Source organism: Harpia harpyja, chromosome 4 (genome assembly GCF_026419915.1).
Source record: "Harpia harpyja isolate bHarHar1 chromosome 4, bHarHar1 primary haplotype, whole genome shotgun sequence".
In the NCBI taxonomy this organism is placed as follows: Eukaryota; Metazoa; Chordata; class Aves; order Accipitriformes; family Accipitridae; genus Harpia; species Harpia harpyja.
In genome coordinates, this window is record NC_068943.1 from 82,220,556 (window position 1) to 82,248,478 (window position 27,923).

The 27,923-nt window shown below is 50.4% G+C and overlaps 1 protein-coding gene and 1 long non-coding RNA gene across 4 annotated transcripts; one reads left to right on the plus strand and one right to left on the minus strand.

The window, feature by feature from the left end:
* Window positions 1-1,730: 1,730 nt before the first annotated feature.
* On the plus strand, window positions 1,731-19,797 carry LOC128140804 (uncharacterized). 3 transcript variants are annotated; one of them, XR_008234827.1, is made up of 6 exons: window positions 1,731-2,256; window positions 13,305-13,463; window positions 15,174-15,860; window positions 16,333-16,674; window positions 16,829-18,873; window positions 19,230-19,797. It is a non-coding gene; the product is annotated as an uncharacterized LOC128140804 (long non-coding RNA). The 3 variants fall into 3 exon arrangements; XR_008234828.1 differs by lacking the exon at window positions 16,829-18,873; XR_008234826.1 differs by lacking the exon at window positions 19,230-19,797 and having other exon boundaries at window positions 16,829-19,211.
* Window positions 19,798-23,313: 3,516 nt separating this feature from the next.
* LOC128140803 (reprimo-like protein) lies at window positions 23,314-25,246 on the minus strand. Its single transcript, XM_052785084.1, has one exon. It carries the CDS (start codon window positions 24,469-24,471, stop codon window positions 24,136-24,138), a length of 336 nt encoding a protein of 111 aa, XP_052641044.1. The 5' UTR covers window positions 24,472-25,246; the 3' UTR covers window positions 23,314-24,135.
* Window positions 25,247-27,923: the final 2,677 nt, after the last annotated feature.

A 27,923-nucleotide genomic window follows, 5' to 3' on the forward strand; every position in this document is an offset into this window, starting at 1 on the left:
CCCCCAGACCCTCTTCCATTGCATCGGCTGGGGCAGAAGGGATCCAGGGGACAGCCCAGGCCAAAGCCCAGCCCAGCCAAGTCCAGTGCTGGGTAAGGGCCCTGGTACAGCAGCGATATGTCCTCCAGCTCTGAACCACAGAGGGCATGTGGACCCTACCCAAGGCTGTGATGCTCATCCCCACAGCCCTGTGGCCGCTTGTATGCCCTGCAGACTCCAACCCACTCCACAGAGCCACGAACGCCCACTCCCAGCTGCAGAAGCCCATTTTGCAGAAGACACTTCACCTCCTGAATGCCTCAGGCACCCCCTCTCCCCCTTATAACCCCCATTCAAGCGTTTTTATCCCAGACCCACAGGCTCCCAGCAGGAGCAAGAGAAGCCGAGCGACCCCCCTCAGCCCCGCCGCACCCTCGAGGCCTCCCCTCAGGAAAGCGTGGGGGCGGGACTGCGTGCTGACCAATCCAGCGCCGCTGCCGGGGCTTCTGGCCAATCCCCTTCGGCCGCGCCTCACCGAGGGTATATAAGGCTCCTCCTGCGACCGTTATGCGTGTGGGTGCTGCCGCCATGAGGGAGGGCTGCGGGCGGGAGAAGGGGTTTCGCTGAGGCAAGTTTGTCTGAGGGGTTGCTGCGGGCTTAAGCCTTCTGAGAACCACAGCGGTTTGTTTGAGCGGCCGATTTTAAGGGGAACCCGCCTGGAGCTCAAGTTGCAGACCCCACCAGCAAGTGCCAAAGTGGGTCCATGGTTGGGAGCATGTTCTGAGGCAGCTTTGCTGAGAGCTGTAGTCATCCAGAGCAGGAAGGTGCTTGGTTTCTCTGCACGGCCACTTAGGGGTTGTAATTATTTCGGCATTGTGTGGTTTGTTTTGCATTGCAGGAAGCTTCAGGGGGGTCAACCAGAACGGGGATCTGATGGGGCATGTGAGCTGGCTGGAGGAAGGAAAGGCTGAAGTAACAACAGCCTTCCCGCTTTGCTCTTCTTTTGTGATTTCTCCAATTAGCGCTGAGCAGGAAAAGCAGTTACAATTAAAATGATACCTATTCAAGATGAAATTATAATTACTGTGGGTTGTTTATGCAAATTTGGCAAAGCACATAGGAGCTGAACAGAAGCCCTGAATCTCCTGGTCTAAAGGCTGTTCTCAACTGTAGTTATGGCTCAATGCAGTACAATTTTCACTTTTCTGTTTTTCTTCTTTTTCATTTATTGCCTCTTTTCTGCTTTTTCTTGTGTTTAGGAAGAGTTGTATCCTGCTAAGCATGCTGTGAACTCTCTTATGGTGATTGCTCAGTAGGTGTTGAGAAAAACACTTCCAACCAGTCAAGAGCGGCAGAGGGTGCATAGCTGGACTTCCCTTGGCTTTAGTTGCTGGGCTATGCTGCTTTTTGTGGTGCTCAGCTAGCAGGATATGGACTCACATGACTACAACTGGAAGGTGGTGCAAGCAGCAGGTGCTTTCTGAAGCACTCTTCAACCAGCTTTTAAGCTTCTTCTGGCACATTTGAGCCATTAGATCTGATTCTGGAAACAAATCCCACAAAGCAACATCTCCCTTAACCCAGTCAAGGGAAATGGATGCTCTTGTGTCAGGAGCTGGCCAGCTAGGATCCTCAAGCCTTTCCCCATGCTACTGTCTACCCCCACCTTTTTGGTTTTTTCCATGTTCTTGCCCTGAGCAAGTTGATGGTTTGATCGCTGCACTTGTTTCTGTATTTGAAGCAGATGTTTCCGTGGTCACACAAGGTGAAGGGGCAACCTGGCTGGAGGATATTGCTACAAGCTAGAAAGCATCAACATCACATCAGTTTCTCATTTGCTTATTCTCACTTGACCTGACTGCTTGCTTAGCAACTGCTTGGTAATGCGTTCCTCATTGAGAGGGGTGTGTGGGTCCCCAAGGCTTGGTGGTCATGGTTGTGGGATTGAGAGACTGGATTTGCTCCAACAGAAGGGCAGCAGGGTTTTTCTAGCCTGTTAGAAATGGGGAGCTCGACTGATGGGACCAAGTCACCCTGGTCTTTCTCTGCAGGTCAGGTGGAAGCAGGGTGGAGCAGTGGGAGAGGCTGTGGTGAGGGTTACTCTGTGCTTTGAACTCTGAGGCATCCCCAACTAGACAAGTCTGTGCATCCTCCCTGCCCCTTCCATCTGCACTGAGAGATTCAGACCTGACAGGGAGGCAGGCGAGGAGATGTTTACATTGAGAAAGCTGAAGGCCAATTTGACATCCCTTGCAAGAAAGCCATGGCTCCCATCTGGTGAGTGGGAATGTTCATTCTGTAGGGTAAGAAAGTGCAGATACGGGTCTTAGAGTGGAAGGTGCAGTTCCAGTCTCCTGGGAGCAGTCAGGGCAGTAGGGAATCTCTCACCCTGGTTGATGGAGACATAGGCTCAGTTCTAGCAGAGGCTCCCAAAGTATTCAATTGGGAACTGCTTTTAGTCTGTTAGTGTAGTTTGGTCCCCTGGGAAGCATCAAGTTGAAATGCAGTGCTATAATTAACAACCGACAGCTTAAATAATGTAGAGGAGCTGGGAGGCTGGAAACGCATCCTCTCTCCCAGCAGAGGTTGTGGGGGTGTACAGGCAAGGCAAACATTGCCAGAAGGAATTAGTCCCTCATATGGGGGCATGTCAAATAGCTGTCAGCGTGGGTTCCGATCTGAGGCAGATGACTGTAGGGAGGAACATGGTCAGCCTGGCACAGAGGTCTCATTATGGGTGTTTTCTCATTCCATGGAACAGTGCGTACTGGGATGAGGTGATACTTGTCTCCTTCTCTTTTGGGAAGGTAGAAAGGACTCTTAATGGATGCAGCTGAGCTGTGATGAGTTTCCTGTTCACTGACCGCTGGCATAACGTTTGACTCAACTTCCCCAGTGACAGGAAACCAACCAGCTGGGGTTGAGCTGCAGCTGGGCCACAGCAGTTCCACCAGGGGCAAATGAGGTTTGTGTTGGCCAGAGTCCTCTTGAGCTTCTCTTCCCCTTCACATCTGGGAGATAATTGGTAAATGGGCAGGCCAGCTATAGTGGCCAGGGACTTGGACTGTGAGGAAGAATTTGCTTAACCCTGCAGGTGTTGTCGTCACAGCTGATAGGCTTTTCCATGTGTGTCATGGTCAGGTTCATGTCCACAGCAGTCTTTCATTCCTCCTTCCCTTCACCACTTCCATGACCACCAGCAGATGCATCTCTGTTTCCTTCAGCCAATCCCATGAGGAAGGAGAGAAAGCTGTGGCTGAGCCAAATGGTTGTATTTCACTTGGAAATAAGCAGATGGAACAGATGGAAGAACAAAGCTATATATATATTTTTATTGCACAGATATCTAATAACCAATAAAATGGGTCTGGGACCACAAAAATCTCTGGCATGGTTGCCATGGCAATATACACACAATTCCAGTGAGATGCATGAAAAAAATCTTTTGTGCTGTTAGGGAGCTTTCTAAAATAAAAATAAATGAGATTTAAATGAGTGATTACGGCTGCCTTGGGGAGCACCTGCCAAAAACTCTGGGCCAGACCATCTATAAGAGTATGGTGTGTTGTTTTGTTTTGTTTTTTTTTTTTTTTAAATTGCAACAGTGGAAGAGTGTCCTTTGGAGCCAAAGCTGAGGGGCAACAGGAGGATTTACGTTTGGGGATATTTTACGTATGAGTTGGCCTGTGGAAGTCTTTGTCTTGTTAGGGTGGTAGAAGTTTATATGAAGTCAAAAAGAAACAAGGCAAATTCATGGAAGGAAAATCCAGAGAGAGTTACTCAATGAAACTACAGCCAGCTCAGGAAGTCTGAAAATAATTGGGAGAAGAGATGAGGGAAGTGTCATTCTTGGTGATACAAGTATCTGCCTGTGGCCACTGTGAAAGACAATACTTGGGGCACAGAGGGTTAAAATGAGAGGGATTAAATGACATAAAAATAACAGATTTATAGGGATACAAGCCATTGTCAGCCCTGCCATCAGTCTGACATTTAGCTCATTGCTACAAGCAGGTGAAATGGTGAATTTGGTTGTCTTTTAATTTTTCATAAATTAAGTCCTGGGTAGAGGCAGCATGTTGGATGATTCCATTTGTGAGGCTTGAACATGGGGCTTGTTGGAGTTTCCATGTATTGCCATCTACTCCTGCAAGAGACTGAAACGGGATAGAAGTATTCACAATCTCACCATCTAAGTCTGTTCTAGTGGTAGTAATATCACAGTCTGTTATCTTCTGCATCTGGGCTTGCTGGGCTCTCCATGTGTGCGTTCCCCAAGTGGCCAGTTCTCTCTTTGCTTTTCTCTGGGTTTTCACATCTCACGTTATCAGTCCCCACAGAAGCAGTCCTTGATCTATTTCCTGAAAAACTTGTTCTGCATATTTCATAGTCGAAGCACTGTTACCATGTCTTTGCTTACTTGAATGTGTCCTTTCAGAGTAGGACGGTGTTCTGTGTTCTGGATCAGTATGTTTCCTTCATTAATGAGCGCTGGCCTGAGTCCCGAAAGCAGGTGAGATTCTGAACTTGCTCTTAGCTTATGGCTGTGGTTGCCTTGGAGATGTCTGAGGAGAGTGGTGGTTCACCGAGTCTCTTGCCCTTGTGCTGTGATGTACTGCTGATGGGCAGCTTTCATGAAAATCAGTTGTTTCTACTGTAGGAAGGACTGGGTCAAAATCTACATCAACCAAGGGCTTTTGGGCACTGCCAGCCCTCTTTGCATCAAGGAGCCAGAGAGGGGTTGGGACTCTTCTCCAGAGAGCCGCAAACCTGCTGCTGTCCTCAAAACAGGCATTTGCCCATGGCTTAACGCCAGAGAGATTCAGAGAGGTAGGTTGGGATCTAACTGGGGCCACATCACCAGGTTGGCCCTGAGCACTGAACCTTTTGGTGTTAACCACCTGGGAGCATCTGCCGCTGCTTGCCCTGGCTGGGAACAAAAATCAGAGTGAAGGCTCTGGTGTAGCTTTTATCCCTACCCATTCTTCCTGCCCTTGGTGGGAAGCAGGACACAGCTGCCCAAGACCAGTGTGGTATGGATTAGGCCTGCCACATACTCCCTTGGGTGCGGGGGGAGGCAGGTACCCCTGCCTGCCTTTGGGGCAGTGTAGCCTGGCAGTGGGGAGGCAGGCAGGGAAGCAGTGTTTATTCAGAGCAAGGAGGCAAGCTGCTGGGTGAACTCTGCGTGGGAAGGGAGCTGTGAAGTGTGACGCTTTGGGTGAATGATTTCTAGGCAGGCTTTCCTAGAATAGACCAGGTGGAGGTGAAGGGAAATGAATGTTGTGGACATTCAGCCCTCCAGGCTGAGCTGCCAGGGGTTGGGGTGGGCATGACACACACAAATGCCTTTGTTCTCTTCCAGCGGGTTTCTTCCCCCACTTGTGTGCCTCACTGGTGCCCTCTCAATCGCTCCTTTAGTTTGCAGACACTCGCATTTATGCACAAAGCTACCACCAGTGCTTCAGTGAGTGAAGGGTTTGCCTGAGCTACACTGAACCTTGCTGCTGCAAAGTTTCACACTACACTGATCTGCTCTGTGGCTGCTTCCATGAGGAAGAAGGGGAACTGTTAGCTTTTGTGAGCATGTGGAGATGGCTGCTGGATGAGAGCCCACCCTCATTCTTCAGTGGAAGCCACCCTCACTTTTCCAAGGCTGCAGAACACCTTCATTGGCAGAAGAAAGAGATTTTGTGTCACTGCACCCAGGACTCCTGTAGATTTCCAGAGAACAGGAAAAGAGAGAAATCCCAGTCAGATAAAACACTAGACCTTTTTCGCAAGGAATTTTCTGCCTGGGCACCCCAGCACTCTGAAGAAAGTGCCAGATATGGCTAGAGAAAGCAAGTACCTTTTACCCCGGACAGTAGGCTGGGAGCCTCCTAAAGCTGACCAAAAATTGGTGAGCGGACTGCAGGAATCACACAGCATCATGCAGAGCTGTGGGCCTCGCACCATAGCTTTTCCCAGTCCTTAACCAGGCTTCTTGCCTTCACACGGAAGGGCATCAATACTGGGCCTTCCAGGACTTCTCTGGGTCTGGGGCTCCCATGATTGCAGGCTATAGTGCTTTTTCACAGAATCTCGTGTTACAGACTCATTAGGAAATCTGAAAGAATTGTTCTGAGAAAATCCTTTAAAAGCTGACATGCCCAAATGCGTATCGGCTAGCAACAGTTTGAATCGCAGTGTTCCTTCATGCTCTTTGTTTCCCAGACCGCGTGGGCCAGTGTTTAATGCACAATCTGGATTTATCACTGGTTTATCTTAATGCAGGAAATTGTCCAAAAAAAAAACCCAAAAAGAAAAGAAGAGAGGGAGGAATGGGGGGGAGGGCTCATGACTGTTGGCAGCAAATTTTAATTTGGGTTTGGCAGATGAGGGGAGTTATTCATGGAAATCTTGTCCTGAAATAACACTGAGCCTGCCCTGCGTCAGCCAAGGCAGGCAGGCACGGAATTTGTCTCTTCTTCCCAGCCATGGGGCCGAGCAGCATGCAGGGGGTGAGAACAGGCATGCTGGGTCAGACCAAAGGGCATGTGGCTTGGTAGCTGCCTGCAGGCAGTGCTGTCTCTTGAAGCACATGAGTAACAGGGCAGAGATAGACAGTCTGGCTCTGCTCATACATGTTCCTTCACCAAGAGCAGATTAGGGATTGTTTTATGGCTTAAAGTCCTGGTGAGATTTCCACAAGTGCATCTCACCCCATGCCAAGCCTGTTGGTGGCTTTGGCTCCTGAAAAAAAAAGTGAATCTTGCAGTGTGCAAAAGCACTGTCATGTATTTCTTTTGCACCTGCTGATTTTTCATTTCTTTTGAGTTCTGCCTTTCTAGTTCTTGAAGAGTAAGGAATGAGTGGTATTTGCTCCCCAGTCACTGTCTGAAGATCTTGCAAACCTGTCACTGAACTCTCCTCGGGGCCGAAGATTTCTGGGTTAGGCCATCCCATAGAGGAGCTGTTCCACACTTCTGATCTTTGATTCCTTTTAATTCTGTTAGAAGCTGCAACACAGACACCACATCAGTCCCCCATCCCTTCTTGTACTGCTATGGGAGGGAAAGGCTGAAACAATAACATTCCTCTGCCAGCAAAGCCAGAGCATCTTCTATGGACTGTGGGCCCAATCCATACTACAGGAAGGAGAAGGCAGCAGTAATCTTAAACAGGGATTACAGCTGTGCTGTGCAGAGCCTTCTAGGATGATTCACACACAGGACAGTGGCTGCTTGTGCCTGACAAGACCTGTGGTAGCCCAGAAGCATCAGATCTTCTGTGTGTGCAGATCAATATCCACCGTATGCTCTTGTTTTCCTGTGGGAAGTCCCAATATATAGGGACCATCTTATGCCCTTCCTGCCTGCACTCTGTTGCAAGGAGTCCTACATTAATGGAGCTGCTGGCTGGCAGGTGGTGGCTCATTCACCGTAGCTTCATCCCAAATGCAGTTTGACAGACCTCTGGTACAAGTCTAACTTCTCAGGAGCCCTTCACAGGGAAACAGGCAGCCCCTTCTTTGCCTTGGGAGCAGGCAGTGTGTATTGCAGCCACTAAAGATCCTGACTTTTTGTTTCCTTGTAATGGTATAAACAGGAAAGAAGTCTGTTAAGGCCCAGAGACGGACGAGGGGAATGGAGTAACAGCCAGCATCAGACCCAGGTCTATAGCACAGCAAACCGCATGCTGCAGTGCTTCTACGGAAGCTGAGCATCACTGACGTTAGCGATGGGGAAACTAAGGCACACTGCCTGACTGAAACAACTTAGTTATCAAGCAGCCCAGAGCCAGGTAAAAATGATCCTGAGCTCTTTCTGCTCTGGACCGTCATACTGTTTAACCAGGACTAGGCTCCAGCTGCCCCAGGAAAACATGAAAGAACCTTGCAATGATGAACAATTGCATTGCTTCAAAACATGACTCTTTTTACACTGTCTTTACTCTGGTGTAACAAACTGGCTCTGTTTCATTCAAGGTGCTGCAGGATCAGGCCCTGAGATGCTGACCTTGGCCAAGTGATTGGCAGTTCCCTTCCTGTGGAGGCTTGCACTCTTTGTGTGGTCAGCTCTGAGGAGCAAGCTGTGCTGCAACGTGGGAGCTGTGTAGGCGGCAGCTCTTTCAGAAAGGCCAGGGAGAGCTGGAAAATAGGCAAGTGCCTGACTGATCCTATTTGAACCTCACTCCTGCTGGCCTGTTGCATCTGAATGAATGTGGGTACCATGCAGGAGGGAAGGGGAGGACTGAGCAGCTCTTGCTCTCCTCGGGCAGCCAGGAGGACACCCACTGGGAACCCTCCCAGCCAGCCCTGCTGAAACAGGAGGCAGCTGTGTGAAAGATTGTTGCCCTGCCATCACCTGAGCCCAGACGTGCTCCATCTGGTCAGCCCCACCAGCTATCGTGCTAAGCACACCTACTGCCTACCAGCCAGCCTCTGACCTCTGGCCGTCTGGCCTGAGACAGCCCAACTAGAGAACAGCCCACAGGTCTCCAGGCTGGAAACTGGGCTAGCACTGGTATGAGCCATTTGGTTTGGTGTGAATGCTTGGGAGTGCATAGGAAGAGAAGAATAAGACTGGGGAGATGATTGGGCTTGTGCCATGTAAGGAACCAAATACGTGACTGAAAAACCTCTTACTTCCCAGGTCTGTAGCGTCACCGCTTTTATTGTTTTTTCCAAAAGGACTTGTATGAGGCTGCTCTCGTGCTTTGCCCAGGGAGGTAATGCCAGTGTTAAGAGTTCTTGGCTTCCTTCCTTCTTCTGCCTCCACCCCTGTTTGTAGTAGGAAAGAGCAGAGAGGGAGGGACCTGGAGTAGTTGGAGGAGCAGCTTTCTGCTTAATTGACTTCACAGTTGCTTTGCTGCCAGCCACAGCCCCATCCCAGGGGACAGTTAACATCATCTAGTCTGCAGAGTGCCACATCAAAGAACTGTGCTGTGGAAGTGCTACTCAGAGTAGACCTGATGAAGGCAAAGAATGGGAAATATAAAGGACCTCTGCAGCTCAGAGCTCTGCAGGGTGGGCTTAATCCCACCACCGCACAGGCCACCAGAGTCACAGGCCAGCCCTCGCAGACTTTCTCTGTGTCTTTACAGACCTTTTTCCAGGTCTGGGACAGTTGCCCTTGGTGTGTGGCAGAGTGGAGAGAGATGAAAACCTGGGTGCTGTGCTGAAGCTCTGTGCCCTCATAGCTGTGCTCTCAAAGGACCCATCATCTTCTCTCTGCTGAGCACTGGGGGCACATCCTTGTGACAAGCCTGACCTTGACATTGCTCCACACTCCAGGAGAGCATGGGCCGAGGGGCCCACTGAGCGGTGGGAGGTCTCCACAACCACAAGTGCTGCTTGGCAGCTCAGAGAGAGGGTGCTGGCTCCAGGCACAGCTCAGCCTCAGCTCTTGCTCACTGGCACCTGTCAGCAGATGCTGGCCCTGAGGAACTGGAGTGGTGCCTGGCTCTTGCAACACTAATTCCCCTGGGGCCAGGCAAGTGCAGCCACAGCAGTGAGCAGCACGGGATCAAGATTCTCTTCTGCTGCCAGTGCTACCTCTGTGGGTCAACGAAGCCAAGTCATGGGCTGGCATTGCTTTTACGCGTTCCCACGCATGTGTCTCCCTGCTTAGCAGAATAATGCTGCAGAATAATGACCAGGGACTTCTAGGGAGGTCTGAAATACCCCGTGGCCTGTTCTGCCACTTGGAGGAAACCGTGGCGCTGCCCAGCCCCTGTGTCTCCCACCTTGCCTTTTTTCTAAGCCCCTGGATGACTATGGAGTGGCACAGGGAGATGGTGAGGGCAGAATGTGTTTAATCATGAGCACGCTGCTCCTTTTCACCGTTACAGGTTTTGTGCTGTCCAGAGAGAATGAGGGAGCTGAGCCTGCTCCCCACGGCATTCTTAAGCCTTACAGCATTCCTGTTTTCTCTCTCTCACACACACCCCCACACACATACATCTGTGGCACAGTGTGCCAGCATCCTTCCTGCTCCCCCTCACGGAGCCAGACTGGGGCCCTCCCTGCCTGCCCTCCCAAGGCAGGCAGGGAGGGCCCCAGTCTGGCTCCGTGAGGGGAGCAGGAAGGATGCTGGCACTGTAAATAGCAAGTCATTTCCATTTCAATGCTCCTGCTGCGGGGAAGGGCTGGGCCTGGGTGTGTGGGTGCAGACTAGCTCCTCTCTGCCTCTCCCTACCTTGTGCTGCTTCTCCACAGAATTTTCCTGTCATCGTATGCGCCCTGCTCCCTCACCTTCATATCTGCCCACCACTCTCTCTTTTGCTTTATTCTCCTGAACCATCTTTAGATGGGGCTTGAGTTACCCCTCCCAGGGCTTTGAGGTGGCAGTGAGCCAGAGAGCCCAGCACAACATGACCGCAAAGCAGAGTTGCAGCCAGCTGCTCATCCTTCACTTGCGGTCTCCTGGTTCTCTGGGCCATGAGGCTGGAAGCTGCTGTTTAGAGCCCTTTGGGTCTCCCCAGGCCCATGAGAGCTCCCAGCTCCCAGTGGAAATGAGTCCAGTTCGTAGCTCTGTCACCTAGTGTGACATTGATTTTTCACCAGCCTCTCTGAATTCAGTTTCCCTATCTTAGGAAAAGAGGCTCTGGCTGCCTTAAACACCAGTGATCCCCACTGCTCAATGCCAGATCTTTGAATTCAGGGATCCTTGAATTCAGGGGAGATTTCCATTGCAGGCAGGGAGAGACAGGAGAGCCATTGCTGAGCTGTTCTGAGTCCATATATCTGTCCACCCCTTCTCGTCTGTCTACCCGCTGCCAAGGCAGGGGAGTGTGAGATCTCCTAGTGGAAAAACAGAGGGAGAAGGGGGAGAATTGCCAAGTGCAACAAGGCAGAAGCAGGAGGCAGTTAGACGCTGTGCCAAACAGAGATGTCAGTCACTCCTTCCGCACCAGGCAGGCTGCGAAAGGAGCTGGCGTCCTGGCAGCCAAGCAGTACAGCAGAAGCGGCTCTCTCCTGCCATGGAAACAGAGCCCGCAGCGTGGAGCAGCAGCCACCTGCACGGGCTGGTGTAGTTCATGCCTGTGTCCCTGCACAGGGCCATTCCTGCTTCCTCCAAGGTATAACCCAAGTGACAGCAGTTTACAGTCACCAGCTTCTCGGTGCTCCCCTTCTCTTGCTTGTGTGCTTCTCTCCCTGCTGAATTTCCACTGTATGTCAGGGATCTAGGGCTCAATCTCTCACTAGCCCAGCCCTCCTTGAACACTGCCATGATGTTTGTGCCCCAGGAGGGGAGGTGAGTGGTCCCTTGCCCAAAGATACCAACTGACATGTGCAGAGGCAAGGCAGTGGCACATCATGGAGTTTCAGAAACTGGCTTTTATCGAAGCTTTGGCTTGCCTGGGGTCCTCTATGCGCAGTTAGTGCTGGGTCTGTAAGAAGAGCCAGTATTGGACACTAGCTGGCAGAAGAAGACCCTGGCCTAGTTTTCCTGCCCTATCTGGCTCTTCAGGGCAAAAGAAAACAGACTGGGCCAGCAGTCATTTCAGGCAGGTTGTGGGGGGCCGTTCAGTGGCTCTGCAAAAGCAAACACTCCACTTCAAGCACCAGTCCACTTCTAAGCCCCATCTTTGGCACAAATTCCTGTAGGAGAAGGCCTTGATGTAGGTCACAAAGCATGAGAGAGCCGGGGGGAAAATATGTGCGAGATAGCCAGCACCTTGCTCCAACCTTCTGCTGTCTCCTCAGCTCTGGCGCCAGCCGTGTGCTGGCAGCACACACCATCTCCAAACACCGCCTCCAGCGCAGGAGACAGCAGAGGAGGAAACACGGAGGTGACATAAAAAACAGCATTTGCTTTCTTGGCCATCTGTCACAGTGTCGCAGTCGCCTTCCCAAACACATCCTAGCTCAGCGCTGGCTGGGAAAAACAGGGAGTTATTTTGGTTCATCAGCATCCAGCAGGAGCGGGATGGTAGATCGCACGTAGCGAGCAGGCAGGCAGTGTTCAGCGTCAGGACCGCTGGCTTCATTGCTGGGATAGGACACAGCACCCTGTGTACCCCGAGCCACCAGTGGGGTTCAGTCACTGCAGGAGTGTCCACCAGCATCTTTGCTGCTCCCTGTTAAGTGTCTCCAGCTGCAGGGCTCCTCCCTCTGCCTCACTGACCTTCACAATGGAGAGCTGATTTGTCTGAAGATTTGGCCATGATCTTGTGGCTGTGGTCAGGGAGATGCAGGCCACTGCCAGATGAAGGATCCCACATTCCCACTTGTCTCCCCTGTGATGGCACTGGCAGCAAATGGATCCTTGCTGTGTGTCAGGCAAGGGAGCTGATCCAGAGAACTCAGGACAAAAAAACCCCAATATTCAGCCAGATCAGCTCCCTGATCTGCCTCACTGGTGGGCACAGGAGAGGGGATGGGAGGAGGGAACTCCTTTCTCTGGTGGCTGTCTGCACTGGTGTGCAATCGTGAATTTGCGATTTCAGCTGGTGTAAGCGTGCAGTCAGTGCAGGACCTGATTTAGCTATGCAGGGCTTCACACAAGGGACTGTGCATACTCAGAGCCTGTTCTCAGCAGCTCGGTGGGTTTGTGGCAGCCTGCAGACAAAGCAGTGAGGTGCTCAGGGCCAGTTTCAACCCCAGCACAGCACAATGGGCTCCCTGTGTTCAGCTTGAATATAGCAGCCATGCCAGAGCGCTCTGGCCTTCACGAGATGTTTTCCTCAAGCCCTGTTCTGGGCACACTTCCCCCACTGTCTTCTCATTTTCCTAGTCACGAGGCAGAGACCCCAGAGCAGACACAGCAAAGGCTGGCAGAGTTTTGACACATTTCATAAGGAGCATTAATAGCGCAAAACTGGAGGTTGTTCTGTTGGAGGGCTTCAGCTCCTTCCGTATTCATTTCTCAGGCAATTCATTACCCAGCTGAAATTATTCCTTGATTAAAAAGACAGGTAATTCTTTTACATTGAGCTTGGGATTTCAGGAGGAAATAACTTGCAGGAGACCCACACAAAGCAAACCATGACAAGAATGGCTTAGAATTGGTTGCTCTAGGATATTTTTAAGTGGAATCATTTCCTTGGAGTAGCCTGGATTCACAGGGAGATTGTCCCAGCTGGGCAAAGGGACTACATTTGGAAGAAAAATGGGGGAGGGGCAAGAAGAGGAGGTTAGACATTTTGACATAGGCAAAGTGACAAGAGCCAATTTTGTAATAAAAAGTTATTTTATTGTCACATTGCAATAAATGGAGACTAAAAGAAGGGAGGAAAAGCCTGAGAAATGGAAATGACGTGTGGCAGCTGGACTAAGGCAAAGCAAGCCAAGTTTTATCACGAGATTTTAATGTTTTGTCTCTTTCTGTTTATTTCCCAAGCTCCAAAATTACCCATCAGCAGGAAGCCAATGCCACATACTCCCACCATCTCTGCATTGTGATCCAAATTCAAAGTGGGAGTAAAACTTCCCAGCTCCACTGCAGTGAACTGATCTACAGCGAAGACTTGACGTTGAGTAAGGGAGCAACAGGTCCCATGTAAGTTGCTTTGGGCAAGGCATTTATTACTGTTGCAGATGGCAGACTTGGTGGCGTGTTACCTCCGTTTTCCGGAAGTGCCTCATCACAGCCAGAAAAGAAAAAGCAAGGGAGAAGCTCCCAGAAAACAAGGGGCTTCTGCACAAGGACTCTGGTGGCTTGAACAAGGACACCAGGATATGTAATACATTTGCACACTGGGAGGAGAGGTGTGAGTAATGCAAGACGAGAGTTTGAAAGCAGCCCAGTAAAACAGAGAAATGACACTGAAATCACACCTGTGATGGGGTTCACTAGGAACAAATGCACAGTTCTGCAAACCTGCATTGATCATCAGCTACACAAATTGTGGATGGGGGACAATGAGCTGGGGAGCAGCTGTACAAGAATGGTCCTAGGGTTTTAGTGGATCCAAAGCTGAGGGAGAACTCTTCTAAAGCTGTTTTTTTGGGGAGCTTGAGAAATACCTTTCAAAATGTGACAGCCTTTCCCTCCTGTTTCCTGTAGCAGTACACAGTTCCTGTTAGTTGTGCCAGCAGTGTTGCCTGGGGTCTGCAGGGTGAACCAGAGAATGAACTGACCAACATAGAAACCTATGTTTAGTGTTAGTTTACTATGGGTTTTTTTCAGGTTCCCTGATCTGGTTCACAGCATGACTCCCCTATGTGTGAAGTGGGGAGGCACGAAGAGACAGCAAGGATGCAAGGAGCTGGGGATGCTCTAAGCTGTAGCTGCCACAAACTTTAGCACATGAAAGCACAGTCCTAAACAATCCCCTCCTCCAGAAACAGCCATAACTGTGAGGCTCAGCTGGGCATTTCTACCATAACAAAGAGGGGAGTGCTGATGCTGAGCTTTGGCATTGCTGTTCTTTGATTTCTTCATCCCACAACCCCCTATGCATGAGGAGGGAGCTATAAAAAGGGACTTTGGCCCAGTGCATCCAAATGGCCAGCTGTGTTTCTTTGTGTTTTGTTGCCAGGTGTTGTTCCCTCCTGCCTGTTAAAGGCTAACCTGGTATATACATTGCAGAGAATAATAGAGCTCTTAGTCATCCTAAAGCTCTGAAATAAGACACCTGCAGGCAGCAGGCCTGAGCCATTTAAAGTAACTATGCATGTGGCAAATTCCTAAACAGCCAAGGCTCTTACCAACTGCTCTCTCCCATCAGCCTTTGCTGCTTCACCTAGAGCCAAGGAGCTGGGTTTGTTGTGGCTCATCCAGCAGTGCTTTGTGCAAAGTGCTTTGAAATCAGCACCTCAAACACAAGAGGATAGGAGTTGGCAGAGCCATTCGTACCACTGTGAAATGTGGTCAGTGCAGAGGAGTACTTTGGAATTGCTTTTCAGCCCAAGGGAAAAATAAGATGTCAGGTCTTGACTTGAAATTGTAGCAACATCCAGAACTCCCTGCCACCACAGAGCTGCCTTTTTTCCTTTTTGTTCCCATTTATTTGGGAAGCATGTAAAGCTGGAAATGGTTTTAACTCCAAAGCAAAAGAAATATCCCTAGTGATACAGCCCAGGCAGATGGAAGTGTGAAAAAAAGCCACAAACTACAGGAATGGTGCAAATGTGATTAGTACCTCCCTTCTTGCACCCCCTGCTCACCCCAGTGTTTATTACATTTCTGTACAATGAGATGACAAACAGTTAGCGCTGAGTGAAATGTGTGCGTAATTTTTCATCCCCCCATGCCTTGTTTCCCCAGGCACTTTATAAACTCCGTAATGAAATGTAGCCACCTGGCACACAGCACGCTGCCTAGCAGGGAGAGAGAAGGGGAACCTGAGCCAAGGATGCAGAATAAGTCCAGCATTTTTCTAGGCATGATCCTTCAAGCGCTGTGATGAAAAGAACAACATCATGTTTTTTCCTACCTGTGCAACCTCTCTGAACCATCCCTGGCCACTGGGAAACTGCCACCTGTACCAAATACAAAGTCTTTGCTCCGTGAAACAGGGATGTGGAGTCTCACGAGGGACTTGCTAGAAAAATTGTGTGTACCTGGGCAAAGCAACCTATTTCCTGAAGCTCCTCAGCCAGAATGATTGTTTCACTTTGCCTTGTCACATTCGTGGTGGAGACATTCAGTTTTGTCCTAGTAGAAGGGAGCTCCAGTACAACCAGCGGCTATTAAATCTCTGGGTTTCTATGAGAAAGCATGGCCAAGGCAGATCTAGAAGTGTCACTGCCAACTCCAACTTGTACCCTAGAGGTTTCTGTCAGCCCAGGGTAGACCTGATCATGAAACAGAGCTTCTGGAAACCCACCACCTGAGACAGACTGAGCAGCAGAGACAGGAGAAGGGGCAACCAGCACAGTTGATTCAGCACTGACCGTACACAGCCAGTCTTTGAGGCCAGCCAACGGCTTGCATGCTGTAATCATGATGGAGGTAAGTGCAGATTAAACCTGTTGTCCTTTCCAGCTGTAACCCTCTGGCATGCTGCAAATGGCCCAGGGCAAGTCCTGTCACACTAGGATCGTTGGCACGCTCCTGCAGGGATGCGTGAGGTTTAGTGGCCTGCTGGCTCCCTGGTTTGTGAAGTGTGGGATGGAGAACAATGAGCCTTGCTGTGTACATGGGTCACTAAACCACCCTCACTGCAGTCTGGGGAGTTTAGGGGTTTTAACATCTCCCTGGAGATGAAGAACTGGGCCTTGCAGAGTATTGCAGGTCAGCGGGTAGTAGTGTTCAATTTCCAGGCTGGTCCTTTTGCAGTGGTGTGGCAGCTGGCATAGCACACACCAAGCAGGATGGCTGTCTGTACTGGGAATTCGTTGCAACCAATTAGTCTGATTTTCAATTATCTGAGAGAACGAACTTAGCTAATTAAAGCCTAATTACATTTTGCCTGTTTCTTCAGCTGTCTTGTCCTATTAAACCTCCATTTTGGGACTCAGTGAGGCAAGAGGGGAGTATGCACAGCTGCACAGAAACCTGTAAGATGTGAACACTTGTGGGTCCTGCCAGAAAGGATGACTCTGGATTTAACCCCACATGCATGAAAGCTTGAGCCGTGCCTGGGCAGAGTGCCAGCATCCAGCAACAGCCAGGCAGCTGTCATGGAAAGGGAACAGTGCCCTGAGCTTGCTTTCATGCACACCTTGTTTTCCTGGAAAGTGCAGTGTTCTGCACAAGCACCTGCATCCATGCTCACTCTCATGCTTGTGTACCAGCCTTGAACAACACCAACAGACACGCTAAGGTAACAAAACTGTCTCTTTAATGAAGAATCAGAGTTGTGTAGCTCTGCAGTTCCAGCCCCTTTTCCAGAAAGGTCACTCTAGTTGCTTGCTGCCACAGGGTAGACGTTTCTCCTGCCTTTTGTTGATTATTGCCTTGATCATCTCCACTTCCAGTGTCACATCCACAGTGAGAATGAGGTGATAACTCATGTCCTCACAGTCCATCACTGGATGCTTTCAGAAGAACTGGAGCATCACAGGAAGGATGGATCTTGTCTCCTTTCCCCGTAGAGTCACTCAGAGCAAACCCAAAAGTGGTGGTGTTCACCAAAGGCAGGTATCAGTAAGGCACAGCTGGTGCTGCATAAATCATAAAGAGCCAGTCAGCCCACATGGAAAGAAAAGGCATATCTGACAAGGGATTCTGATGCTGTGTCCTCTAATCTCACAGCTCCTTGCTAGGAGATTAAATCCACCTGCAGAGGTGGTATCTTCAAAGGTGGTCACTGGGGCAGGAGAAACCCATTCATCTGAGAAGCAATGTTCAGACAGGTCTCATTAACTCAAAAAGAGCAAACATGTTTGATTTAATAGCTGCTGCCTGACTGCACCCTAACAAAGAGCACTTTGCCACGGCCAGGACTCATGATCCTGACCAGCTGAATACCACAGGCTGACAAAGTGCCAAAACTGCTGCCTTCACCTTGAAGTCATCTGTGACCTGCAGCCAGGATTGCCACGCAGACCCATCTCTCAGCTTCTTGCACTACTGTGCTAAAATCTTCGTCATTAAAAAGACATTTTTGCTTTGTTGTTGATTAACCTGCCTTAAATTAATGATGTGAAAACATCATCCACACTAATGAGCTTATGGGAAGGATGAGAGGCAAAGGCATCTCTGAAGCTAGACTTCTGTTATACTTACAAACTAAAATACATGTAGATGAGCAGCGTTTTTCAGATCAGAGACAGTCACTTTGGATACATGTTCATGTCTTTGAGCGTTGCCAGTGCCCCCACCACTTTCCAGCATGTTGACAGGGATATCTTCGGGGATGTGCCAAACCATACTGATTGTTGGCAGCATTCTGATTTTCTCTTAACTGAATATTCCATAACCATGTACTCATGAAACAAACAAGTCCAAGAAATTGCCTGTCTCTAAAATCACAGGAGCACAAACTTGACCAGACTGCTGGGGAATTGCTTGGCTAAGTCATCTTAATGGGGGAACTAGTGTGAACCCAAAGATGTATCCAATACCGTGCAACAGGCAGTTGTCAAGGCTGTTGAGGATGTTTTGTGCTTCCCTGTGTTCACTGTTTTTCCAAAGACATATTCTCCAGGACTAAAACCAGGGGTTTCCAGTCCCTCATTCATACTTGAGAAAACCAAGTTGGATTCAGAAAGCCAAACAACTGCTTTAAAGACATCTATGCTTGCATGTAAATCCATCAGATCTAGTGAGATACTCACTCTGCACAGACAGCACAGTCCAAAGCAATGTCCTTGAATGTACCGTAGTCTTTTAACTCTGTCATTTTGCCACTGCCTAGGGACTGTTCAGGTCAGGTTGTTGGCACAGGTCTGAACCCTACCAAGAACCATTCTCACAAGTTAACAGTATCATCAGTCAAGTTCCAGTGCCCAGGAACATTCCTGGTGCTGTTCATTTTCCTAGTACAGATGGAGCTGTAAGATCTGTGTTTTATACCGAGGACTCTAAATGCTCACACAATCCCATAACAGCTCTGATTTGGCAAAGAGCAAGAGGGACAACCCACATTTATTTAGAAGTGAGCTTTCTGTGCCCCAGGTTTTGTGGTGGGTGCCAGGTGCTCTGCATACCTCAGGAGGGAGCAAGCACTGTGCCAGGCTAGCAACTCCAGGCAGGCTCAAGCATGGGGCCAGGGCAGAACAGGGGATCTGAGGAATTCCAGGCCAAAATGCCATCAGCAGCCACAGCAGCAAAGCAGCTGGGAAGACACAGAAACCGGGAAACGTTTCCCTTTCAAACAGAGAAACTGGTAGGCAAAGTCTCTGAAGCTGTGAGGCAATGCTGACTCTTGAATTTTGTCATCGTTTGGCTTCAGTTCTCCTTTGAGTACCTGACTCATGGCATCAACTTGTCCGTCTCTGGCAGAGCTGGACTACAGAGGCTTTATCTGGAGGCTAATGGCTCTCACACAGCCAATACAAGAGAACCACACTGAGCTGCAGTGGGGATTTATGGAGCGATGTTCCTGAGTAATTGCACTGCCTATTTCAAGCCATCTCCCTGCTAAGTGAACCCCTATATGCACTGCCTCGGCTTCCTTAATAGAGAATAGGCTCACAAAGCTTCTGATTTAACCAGCACTAAATTAAAATTCAATATGAGGATCAGCTGGACAAACCTGACACTCTTGCTTGCGGGGTGGCTTGGGAGGGGAGATGGAAGTGGCTTTTTGCCCACTGATGGGAGGGCAGGAGGGAGACACAGGAGACTTCCATTCTTGCTTGATGATCCCCCTTTGGGGAGCACAGCAGCCTGGAGACCTTGCCAGAGCTCAGAAGACCTGTGTTTTCTTCTTAGGTCTGTCGTGTGGCTTTAGGAAAAGTGGTCTGTTACCTCCTTTCCAGCCCCCAAACCACCTGCCTCATCTTGGAGACCAGCTTTGGGACCTTCATTGCTTGGGATGCAGGTAACTGTAAGCAGGCTGCGAACTGGGATCACAGCATCCTTCTGTGGGCTCGGCTGGGATGAGGGCTTGTCCATGACTGCTCTCTTGAGCATATGCACTTGGAGAGACGCACGTGTCCTTCGTGTTAGCCAGCTGGGGACATGCCTGAAGCCAGGCCAGAGGTCTGGCAGGGAAACCAGGTGGTGGCGAGCATCCCAGACCCACCCATGAGAGGGGTCCAGCCCCTCACCCCCATCAGCACTCGGTTTCAAACCTGCAGAGATCCACTCCAGCCATTCCCCAGGCTTTCCAGGGCAATGTGTGTCTGGAACAACCTGGTTCCCTTCACCTACCTACAGAACAAGCCGAGAACTGCCAGACGAGAGACAGGAAACTGCTACTTACCTAATTTGATTTTATTTTACTTCTTTTTTATTTTTTGTGCTCTCAGAAATGTGTTCAGTCTGGATTGAGGTTACAACCTGGGTAATGCCTCCCTGCCTAAAAAAAAAAGCTGTTACCATAACAACCTGACTCTGTGCTTCATTACCATGGCAATTCTCAGGAATTATTAAATACTGTGTATGTTTGGTGCACGCGCTCCAGTACATCTGGTGCCAGGCTCAGGTTGGGATCCTCCCTCCCCCCTAATCTGTTTGTCTGTCTCATCTTGTTTAACTCTTTCATTGCCCTCAGCCAAGACTGCCAGGGCAGGAAGAAGGAGGTGGGTGTCGTTTGGGACTTGGTTTGGGTTTTTCCCCACTGCAGGCAGGACTGTATGACCCGGCTTGATGGGTTTTCTCAGGTGGGTCAAGCCACCTCTTTATTTCTCCAACTGTAAAATCAGTGATTACAGAGGTAAAGGATTTCTCTTTGCAGACAGGCTGCTCAGCAGGGGGAAATGCTCTCACACTTGCCTTTCCCTGCTGTTTCCCTGCTGCCTGTCTAGAAATAAGAAATTCCAGCTGGAACAGAATCGCAACAAGTGGGGACCAGCCCAGAGACAGGGAGCTGTTCCTGAAGGAGGATTGTGAAGGTCCAGTGCAGGTTGCTCTTGGTGGGGGTCAAGAAGCAGTTCCCCATTAGTAGGATAACTTGACTGACCACGTACTGCCTAAAATTATGATTGTTTTCAGAGAAGGGATGCAGACTAGGGGGACCAGTGGTTCAGACCAATGTGGGCAGTCCCACTGGCTTGCATTGGTATCTTGTATTCCACTGCTCGGAGATGATTTTAAATGAGACTCAATGGCTAGTCCTCACTCTGCCACTGATGTGATGATCCACCTAAGCATGTCCCCTCTCTCCCTGTCTCTCTGCTATACTTTATAGCCAGCAGTGTCTCTCAGTCATACGTGTATGGCTCCTGGCACCCCACTGACTTTCTGGAAACTAATGTGCTACAAGCAACAATTAAAAAAATAAATCAAATTAACATTAAACCAGCCTCGTTCAAAAAAAAAACTGCTTAAATTTTCTTGGGAGCCAGTACCCACTTGCGAGCTTAACTTAAATGAGTAGGTGTGAGATGAAAAAACACAGCTATTTGTGGGGAAAGGCAGCAGAAAGAGCCATTATGGTCTGCTTTCCTTACGCAAGGCCTAGAGTAACCACCTCATCCTCTGGCTGCAGGACTCATGTCTCTGGGGCAGGGCAGCTGGGTTTCAGGGTCTGAGGTGGCAGCTCTTCCCCTGAGATCTGGGGAGCATCATGACGCCCTCAGCACCCTCCCTTCCACCAAGCATGACCTGCACTGGCATCTGCTCTGTGCAAACAGGATGGGGAAGGAATCAGGGCAGTTAAAACAGCAACCATGACTTCACCTCAAGAGGGTCTTTAGACCCCAAATCTCTAACCCAAGGGGTTCCCTCACCATGCCAGCCCTCCGTTGCCTTCCTTCTGGTCTCCCCTTGCCATCTCAGTGCTGGCATCAGTCCTCCAGAGATCTTCTTTTCCCCAAATAATTCCTCCTCTCAGTGGGGTAATCAGCTTTTTATTGGGAATCTAATGGGATGGGGACTTGTGTGCAAGTGTCTTAAACCCACCGCAAGCAAGGCAGAAGCCCAGTAACCCCATGGAGACACATGGCATGTAGTATGGCAAATGTGGATGGTGGCCACCAACTGCTTCACTCTGCAGACCCTCTTCTGTTGGTCCACACGACCTGGTAATGTAGACATAGCCCTCGTGGTCAGGAAAGAGACACAGCACGACTAGAGGATGAATAAGCCAAGGTAAAGTTGTGCTTTTGCCCCAAGGGGCCATGTGGAAAGTCTAATTGTCCTAACTGACTCCTGAGCAAGCTCCATCTGATTCAGCAGGTGTCCAGCTCTGCTTTCTGGGGGATTACATTGCTCCTCCACCTCATGTATACATGACCCTACTGTGGTTGACTTTTCTCCTTTCCTCTGGAAGACTCCACAGCACAAAAGGGATGAAGATCCCCATGCTCCATTCCTGGATGTGACCTCTAAGGACACTTGACAAGTTGATGGCTATGTGGGATTACAGAGCCATGTTTCCCGACTGGGCAACAGGACACCTCAACACACACACCAGCTCTCACAGCCCCTGGCAGAGCAAGGCAGGTAGGGACAGCTGAGATAATTTGACCAACCTTTTCACTCAGGTCATTGCTGCAGGTCAGAGTTAAGGTGATTTTGATACTTTCTTTGGATTTGCAATTTTTCCTGTGCCTTGCTTGCATTGCTAACACTGGAAGGTTCTTCTGTCATCTCTGAATTCTCCCTTGTGCTGGGGCCACGGCTGATGGATAGATTGGCAAGAGGGACCAAATGCCAACTTAAAGCAGAAGCTGGATGGGAGTTTAGTGAGTACATCTGGGCTGTCCTCTGATAGCACAGTGACCTGAAGATGCAGTTACACATTTAGGTTGTACATGCAAGTACACTCCTAAGTGTTAGCAGAGCTCGGTCATCATATGCATTGGGGTTATTTGCATCTCACTCTGATGGTGTGACCAGGCTGTGTTCCCACAGTGGGAACAGTCTGCACTCATATGCAAAGAGATCAATGGCCATAACACCCCCTTTAGCAGCAGGGACCAAAATCCCCTTCCACGCTGCTGTGTGAAGCCACTTTTACATTTGCTGGCAGGGCAGCAAACCCTCCATGCTGAGAAGGCTGCTCAGGTATGCAGACCTACAAGCTGCTCATAAAAATCAGAGCCCTGCCTGTTCAGCCGTTTCACTGGCACCAACGGGACATACCAGAGCTTCGAATCCCAAATTGTGGTCCTGCTGCCACGTTGTCTTTGTGCTCTTAAGGCGTTAACAGACAACAAGTTAGTGGGAGCAACCAGAGACAGCGCTGCACTAGTCCTGATCTGCATCAGGTTTAGTCCACCAGTACTCTGTGGGAACATTGAAAAAGGTGCTCAGCAAATATTGATTAATTACAAAACGTACTCCAATCTTATTCCTCATTCTGGGAAAGGCAGAGAGCTGTTCTTCTGGATTTACATCCAAGTAGATCAGATCATCAGCTTTTCCAGTATCCAGGAATGCTTTCCCACTACATAAGTGGACCCAGCAGGAATATTGTTGGTGCAACAAAACTCAAATTATTTCCATCTCACACCCACAGACAGAGCCGTAATTCCATCACAGAACAAAGGTCAGGAGTCCTCCTCCTCTCACATAATTTATTTTCGACAGCTCATCAGGACCAGAGGAGCTGGAGATTTTAACTCGGAGGGTGAAATCTAGCTTTGCAAGAGGCACTCAGTGCATCTTTATGAATCTCTGCTTCAGTACTGTGCAGGTATTTAACACAAGCCTGAAATATGTAGTTCTTGACAAATGTATTTGCTAGTGTTAACTGATACTTGCCTGTGAGAAATGTATGGTAGTTTCTGTTTTAAAGAGATAGCTCTAATTAGAGTTCAGCTGGAAGGTGAGATGATTATATCTGGAACTAGGATTGAAATACCTGAACTCAGCACACACAGAGAAAGAAAATGAAGACAACACAAAATTCTTTTGAAACAGGTTCTTTTTTTCCTGAATGTTCACCAGTTTTCAAAAAACTACAAAAACGTCAAGGACTGTAACAGGATAGCACTTGAAAAAAAGGCTGTTGTGTACAAAAACAAGCATGCTTTTGTTCTGGGGTTGGAGTGGGGTTTTGTATTTATCTGGGTTCTTTTCTTCCTTCAGCATAGTGTGAAAGAAGAAGAAAGTACTGCTTTATTTAACAGGATAGCTCAGAAAAAAAGGAAGAACATGCTTTCCTCATTACAAAAGTCTAGCAGAAGATGCATGCTTGAGGTCCGAAATACAAACAGACTGACACATTTTGTAGCACGGAGACTTTGTTGTACAACCCACACGGCACTTCCCTTCCCCTGCCCCATGGTCAAAGATGTGGTCCGTGCCATGCATTTTGCTTTCCTTTTAGTGGTTTTTTTTCTTTTTGTAGTCAGTTATTTGCCTTTTTTTTTCTTTTTTTTTTTTTAGCCCTAAATACCAGGTAGCGGTATCCAAGGTAACAGCAGAAAAGAGTCCAGATCTGCACATTATCACTGTTTCTGCAAGTTTCATGCAAAACTTAAGCCATTTCTGCATGCAACACGATGCTGGTCATTTATTGTGCTTCATACAACTCTGGGGAGATATCCCCATTCACCATGACAGAGTTTGTTGACTGGGAAGCGCAGGTTTGCTTTCCCATGGACAGAGACATATTAAAAGACCCCTCTCCCCCCTTTCCACTCCCCCCAGCTGCCCCAAACACATGGGAATGTGCATCTCAGCACCAGGTCCAGACAGTTCACTTGCCTACAAAAGCCCGGTGGCTTCAGTAAAGTCCCATGATTGCAGCTCCCACATCCTTGGAAGGTCTTCGGTCCTTCACCAGAAAGTTAATCATGCTCTCTGACTTGATGAGCAAGTTGCAGCCCAAGAAGAAGATGCCGAACATCACAGTCAAGGAGAGGACACAGAGGACAGCGATCTGCACCACCCGCGTGATGTAAAGGCTCCTCTCATCAGGCGCCAGGACCGAGGAGCCGCCGTCAGTCGCCAGCACTGAGCCGGTCCCATTGCAGCAGGCCATGAGCATCCCCAAGCCCTGGGTCCTGTTGGGGTAAGCTCCCTGCTCTAGGAGAGTCTGGTTGAAAAAGGATCCATTCATGGTCTATGCGTGATCCCAAATCTCCGGGGAAGGCAAGAGGAAAGCTTGCTGTCCCCCTGCCCACCCCTCACGTGTCAGGGCTCAGCACCACGGGCCAGTGGGCTCCGAGCCACCTCCTGCCTTTCTTCTCACAGCGCCTCAGATGGAGGGGAAACTTCTTCAAGGCTGCGAGCAGGTGGGAAGCCAATTCGTGCAGCTGAGGGATGGCTTGCTCCCGGATCCCTCCTGGCACAGGCAGCGTTAGCACAAGCCCCCAAACAAGCAAAAAGAGAATGAGAAAAAAGGCAAAGAGGGCACAGGGGAGAGGAAGGCAGCTGAGGATCGCCCCATGCCTCCTGCCCTCGCCACTGCCCCGAAGCTGCCACCCCAAAGCACAGGGCAGGGGAGCGGTGCAGCCTGTTCCCCCAGGGGCTCTCCCGCAGGAGGGAGTACTGATTCCTGCCGGCTGGGAGCTCCACAAATGCAAGTTCCAAGCTAAAGTCTTCACCGTGTTCAAAGAAAAAACAGCAACTCCACCCCCTTCCAGCCTCCCCCCAGGACCGCCTTCCTCCCCCTCCGCACTCACCCAGGCTGCCCACCCCTTTCCCACGCGTGTGCACCCCCTCTCTGCCCTGCCGTGGGTGCCCGCACCCACCCCTGTGCCACCCCCAGGTGGGGGCTGACCCCTAAGGCCCTGTGGAGCAGCACCTAACTCATCCTTCCTCCATCCCCCCCGCAACCTGCTCCCGAAAGCAGCCCGTATGGTCGGTGTTCATCCTGGACCGCTGGCAGGTTCCTGTCCCCCCCAACCCACCCCTGATGAAAGCTCCCGTGAGCCTCAGGTCAGTGCTGCTCTTGCTGAACCCCGGTTGCTGCTCTGTGCCACCCACTCCTTAGAGCAGTGCTAGCCCAATCCAGCCCGGTCCACCCCCAGCTCTGCTCAGTGATGCCTGTCCTGTGCCTCCAAATGAGAGCTGGATCCATCCCCCTCTCTGCATCCTTATTTTCCTCTGGCTGACGGTTTCCTCCCCGAGCATCTTTGTCTCCCTTTTCTTCCCCTCCTGCTCCTTTAGCCCCTTTGAGGGGGACCACTGCAATGCTGCACCCTGATCTCTGCCCAATACCCTTTCCCTGCCCTGTCTCCAGCTCTGGGTCCCACAGCAGCATCACTGCTGCACCCAGGGCTGGAGCGTCGTGGACCCTCTCCATCAGGCCCCTCAGCCCCACCGAGGCAATCCCAGGGGAATTTTCATCATCGCTCCCCTCTCTGTGTCTGCGTAAGCTCCCAAAGTGACACCACGAGTCGGGGTGTCCAGACGTGTCTGCCTCAGTCTTGACCCTGCCCGTCCCAGGGCTGTGCCCATGGAACTGCCATGTCCCGGCTTCCCGGCTTTGTCCGTTGCCATTTGCCTGGAATCATGTCTGGATGGCACAGAACAGCAGATCACCCCCGAGCCATGGTGTGAGGACCTTGTCCTGATTTATCTGTGTACATCTTGGCTCGCTTGCTTTGCCCAGCCCCCAAAGGGGATTTTAGTAAACCTAAAATGAGAATTGATAAATTGCAGCTAAAGGCAGGAGCATGAGGCTGGCCGGCTGAGGATGGAGGATGGTTTGGTAGAGAGAATGTCAATTGATTTTCCTTTTAGGCAGCTGGGACATGTGTCCCTGTTCTGCTGCTGTGACTTTAGGGGCTCAAAAACTGTTTGGTTTGGGTTTTACTTGTTGCTTTTTCCTCATTTTGCACGTGGCGTTTCTCTCCCTGAAGGGCTGCCTGGTCTGCGAGGGCAGTTTGCAGCAGAAGCACTTGCAGGAGGGAGGCAGAAAGCCCTGATCGAACAAGAGCATCTGCTCATGTTTAACCTGCAGGCCCGGAAAAATCCCCACGGGAAACCAGAGCATCCCCGGTGCCCCAGCCCGGGTGGGAGCTCCTCTCCCCGGCTCGCTCCCACACCGAAGGAGTTTCTGCTCCCTCTGGTGGCTCCAGCTCCAGCCTCTCCTCTCCCCGCACACTCCAGCATGGATTTGGGCTGCTGCACACATTGCTCCTGGGTCACAACCTGCGGTGATGGGGCAGCCGGGGCCGTGGGGCCGCTTGGCTCTCAAACACTCCCCTGCTTGCTCTTTGCCTTCATCCAGCCAGGGACTTCAAAACCCAGAGCATCCCATTGTCTATTATGCAATGCCTGGAGTTAACATCACGGCGATGTTTTCAGGACAAGCAGCACCTTCTTGCAGTTGGCAGGGAAATCCAGTCCAAATGTGCTGAATTATGTTCATGCCATCCTGGTCCTCAGGCGGGATGGGAGCCCAGACAGGTGCAGGCAGGTCAAATACTTCATTTTGTGACTTCTTTCTTCTTTTTCAAGAGTTTTTGCACCATGCTGGAAGCAAGGGCTGGAGTATCGCAGCTCATGGTAGGCTGGGAGTTTCAGGACACGCAGGGCTGTGTGTCCCTTTGGAGCCAGCAGCACTTGCTAGTTTGGGCAACCAGCTGCTGGGCAGGATGAGTCCCTCAGTGAAGAGGGCCTGCGAGATAGATGGCAGGTCAGATCTGTGGGGTGTGCAGAGCCGAGCAGGGCTCCCACATTTCTCTCTAGAAACTTAGACAAATTCATTGTCCCTCCCATGAAGCATTCAGACATGCTCGCAGCGTGATACAGTGCAGCGCAGGGGGACAGGTTGCCATGTGGCCAGAAAGACCTGCGTGATGAGGAAAGGCCACGTAGGCAGCATTTCCAGGCAGGACACATGCAGGAAAAGCAGGACTTCGGATGCCCTAAAACTGGCTAGTGGGGTCTGCAGTGTGAGATGCCTCTGGGATCTGGAGCAGGGTGAGACCTAGAGCCCCCCAGAAAGCAGGTTTGGGGTTTGTATTGATGTCCCAGCCAAGATGCAGCCCTTTTGACACTGGGTTGGTGAGCTTCTCCTAGTCCCCTTTACCAAATCCCCATTAACAAGTTTTGGGGAGGGACTTGGATCCCAGGCGTAAAACCATCCCCCACTGAGCGGAGCCCCACGCAGCCGCGGGAGGGCAGCAGCACCCCTCAGGGACAGTGGGGCTGAGTGGGGAAGCAAAGAGGCATCAAAACTTCTTTTAAAGCCACGCAGAGTCCCCAACTCCTGAGGCAGAGTCCCCATTTCCACCTCACCCTCGCAAACACCATCACCTCTCGTTGACAGCCACACACGGCTCTGGGGCAGGTGCCATTATCCCCATCTCTCCTGGCGTGGGGCTGCGGTTCTTGTACAGCACCTTGCACATCGCCCTGCAGCTTCCAGCACTGCCAGGCTGCGGCTGCAGCTCTCAGCACCCACACAAGCTCGTTTTCCACTGCCTGGTGTTTCCGTGTGTTGGATCGTCTTGACCCAGGGTTGTGTCATTACTGTCCCCAACCCCTGTCACCTGGTGGGAGAGAGAGCATCCAAGGGCGCCAGGGAACCAGCCCTTCTCTCCCTTTTGCCCTCCGCCA

Coding starts and splice junctions, on each gene's coding strand:
- LOC128140803 (XM_052785084.1), bottom strand. CDS start 24,471: ATGAATGGATCCTTTTTCAACCAGACTCTCCTAGAGCAGGGAGCTTAC.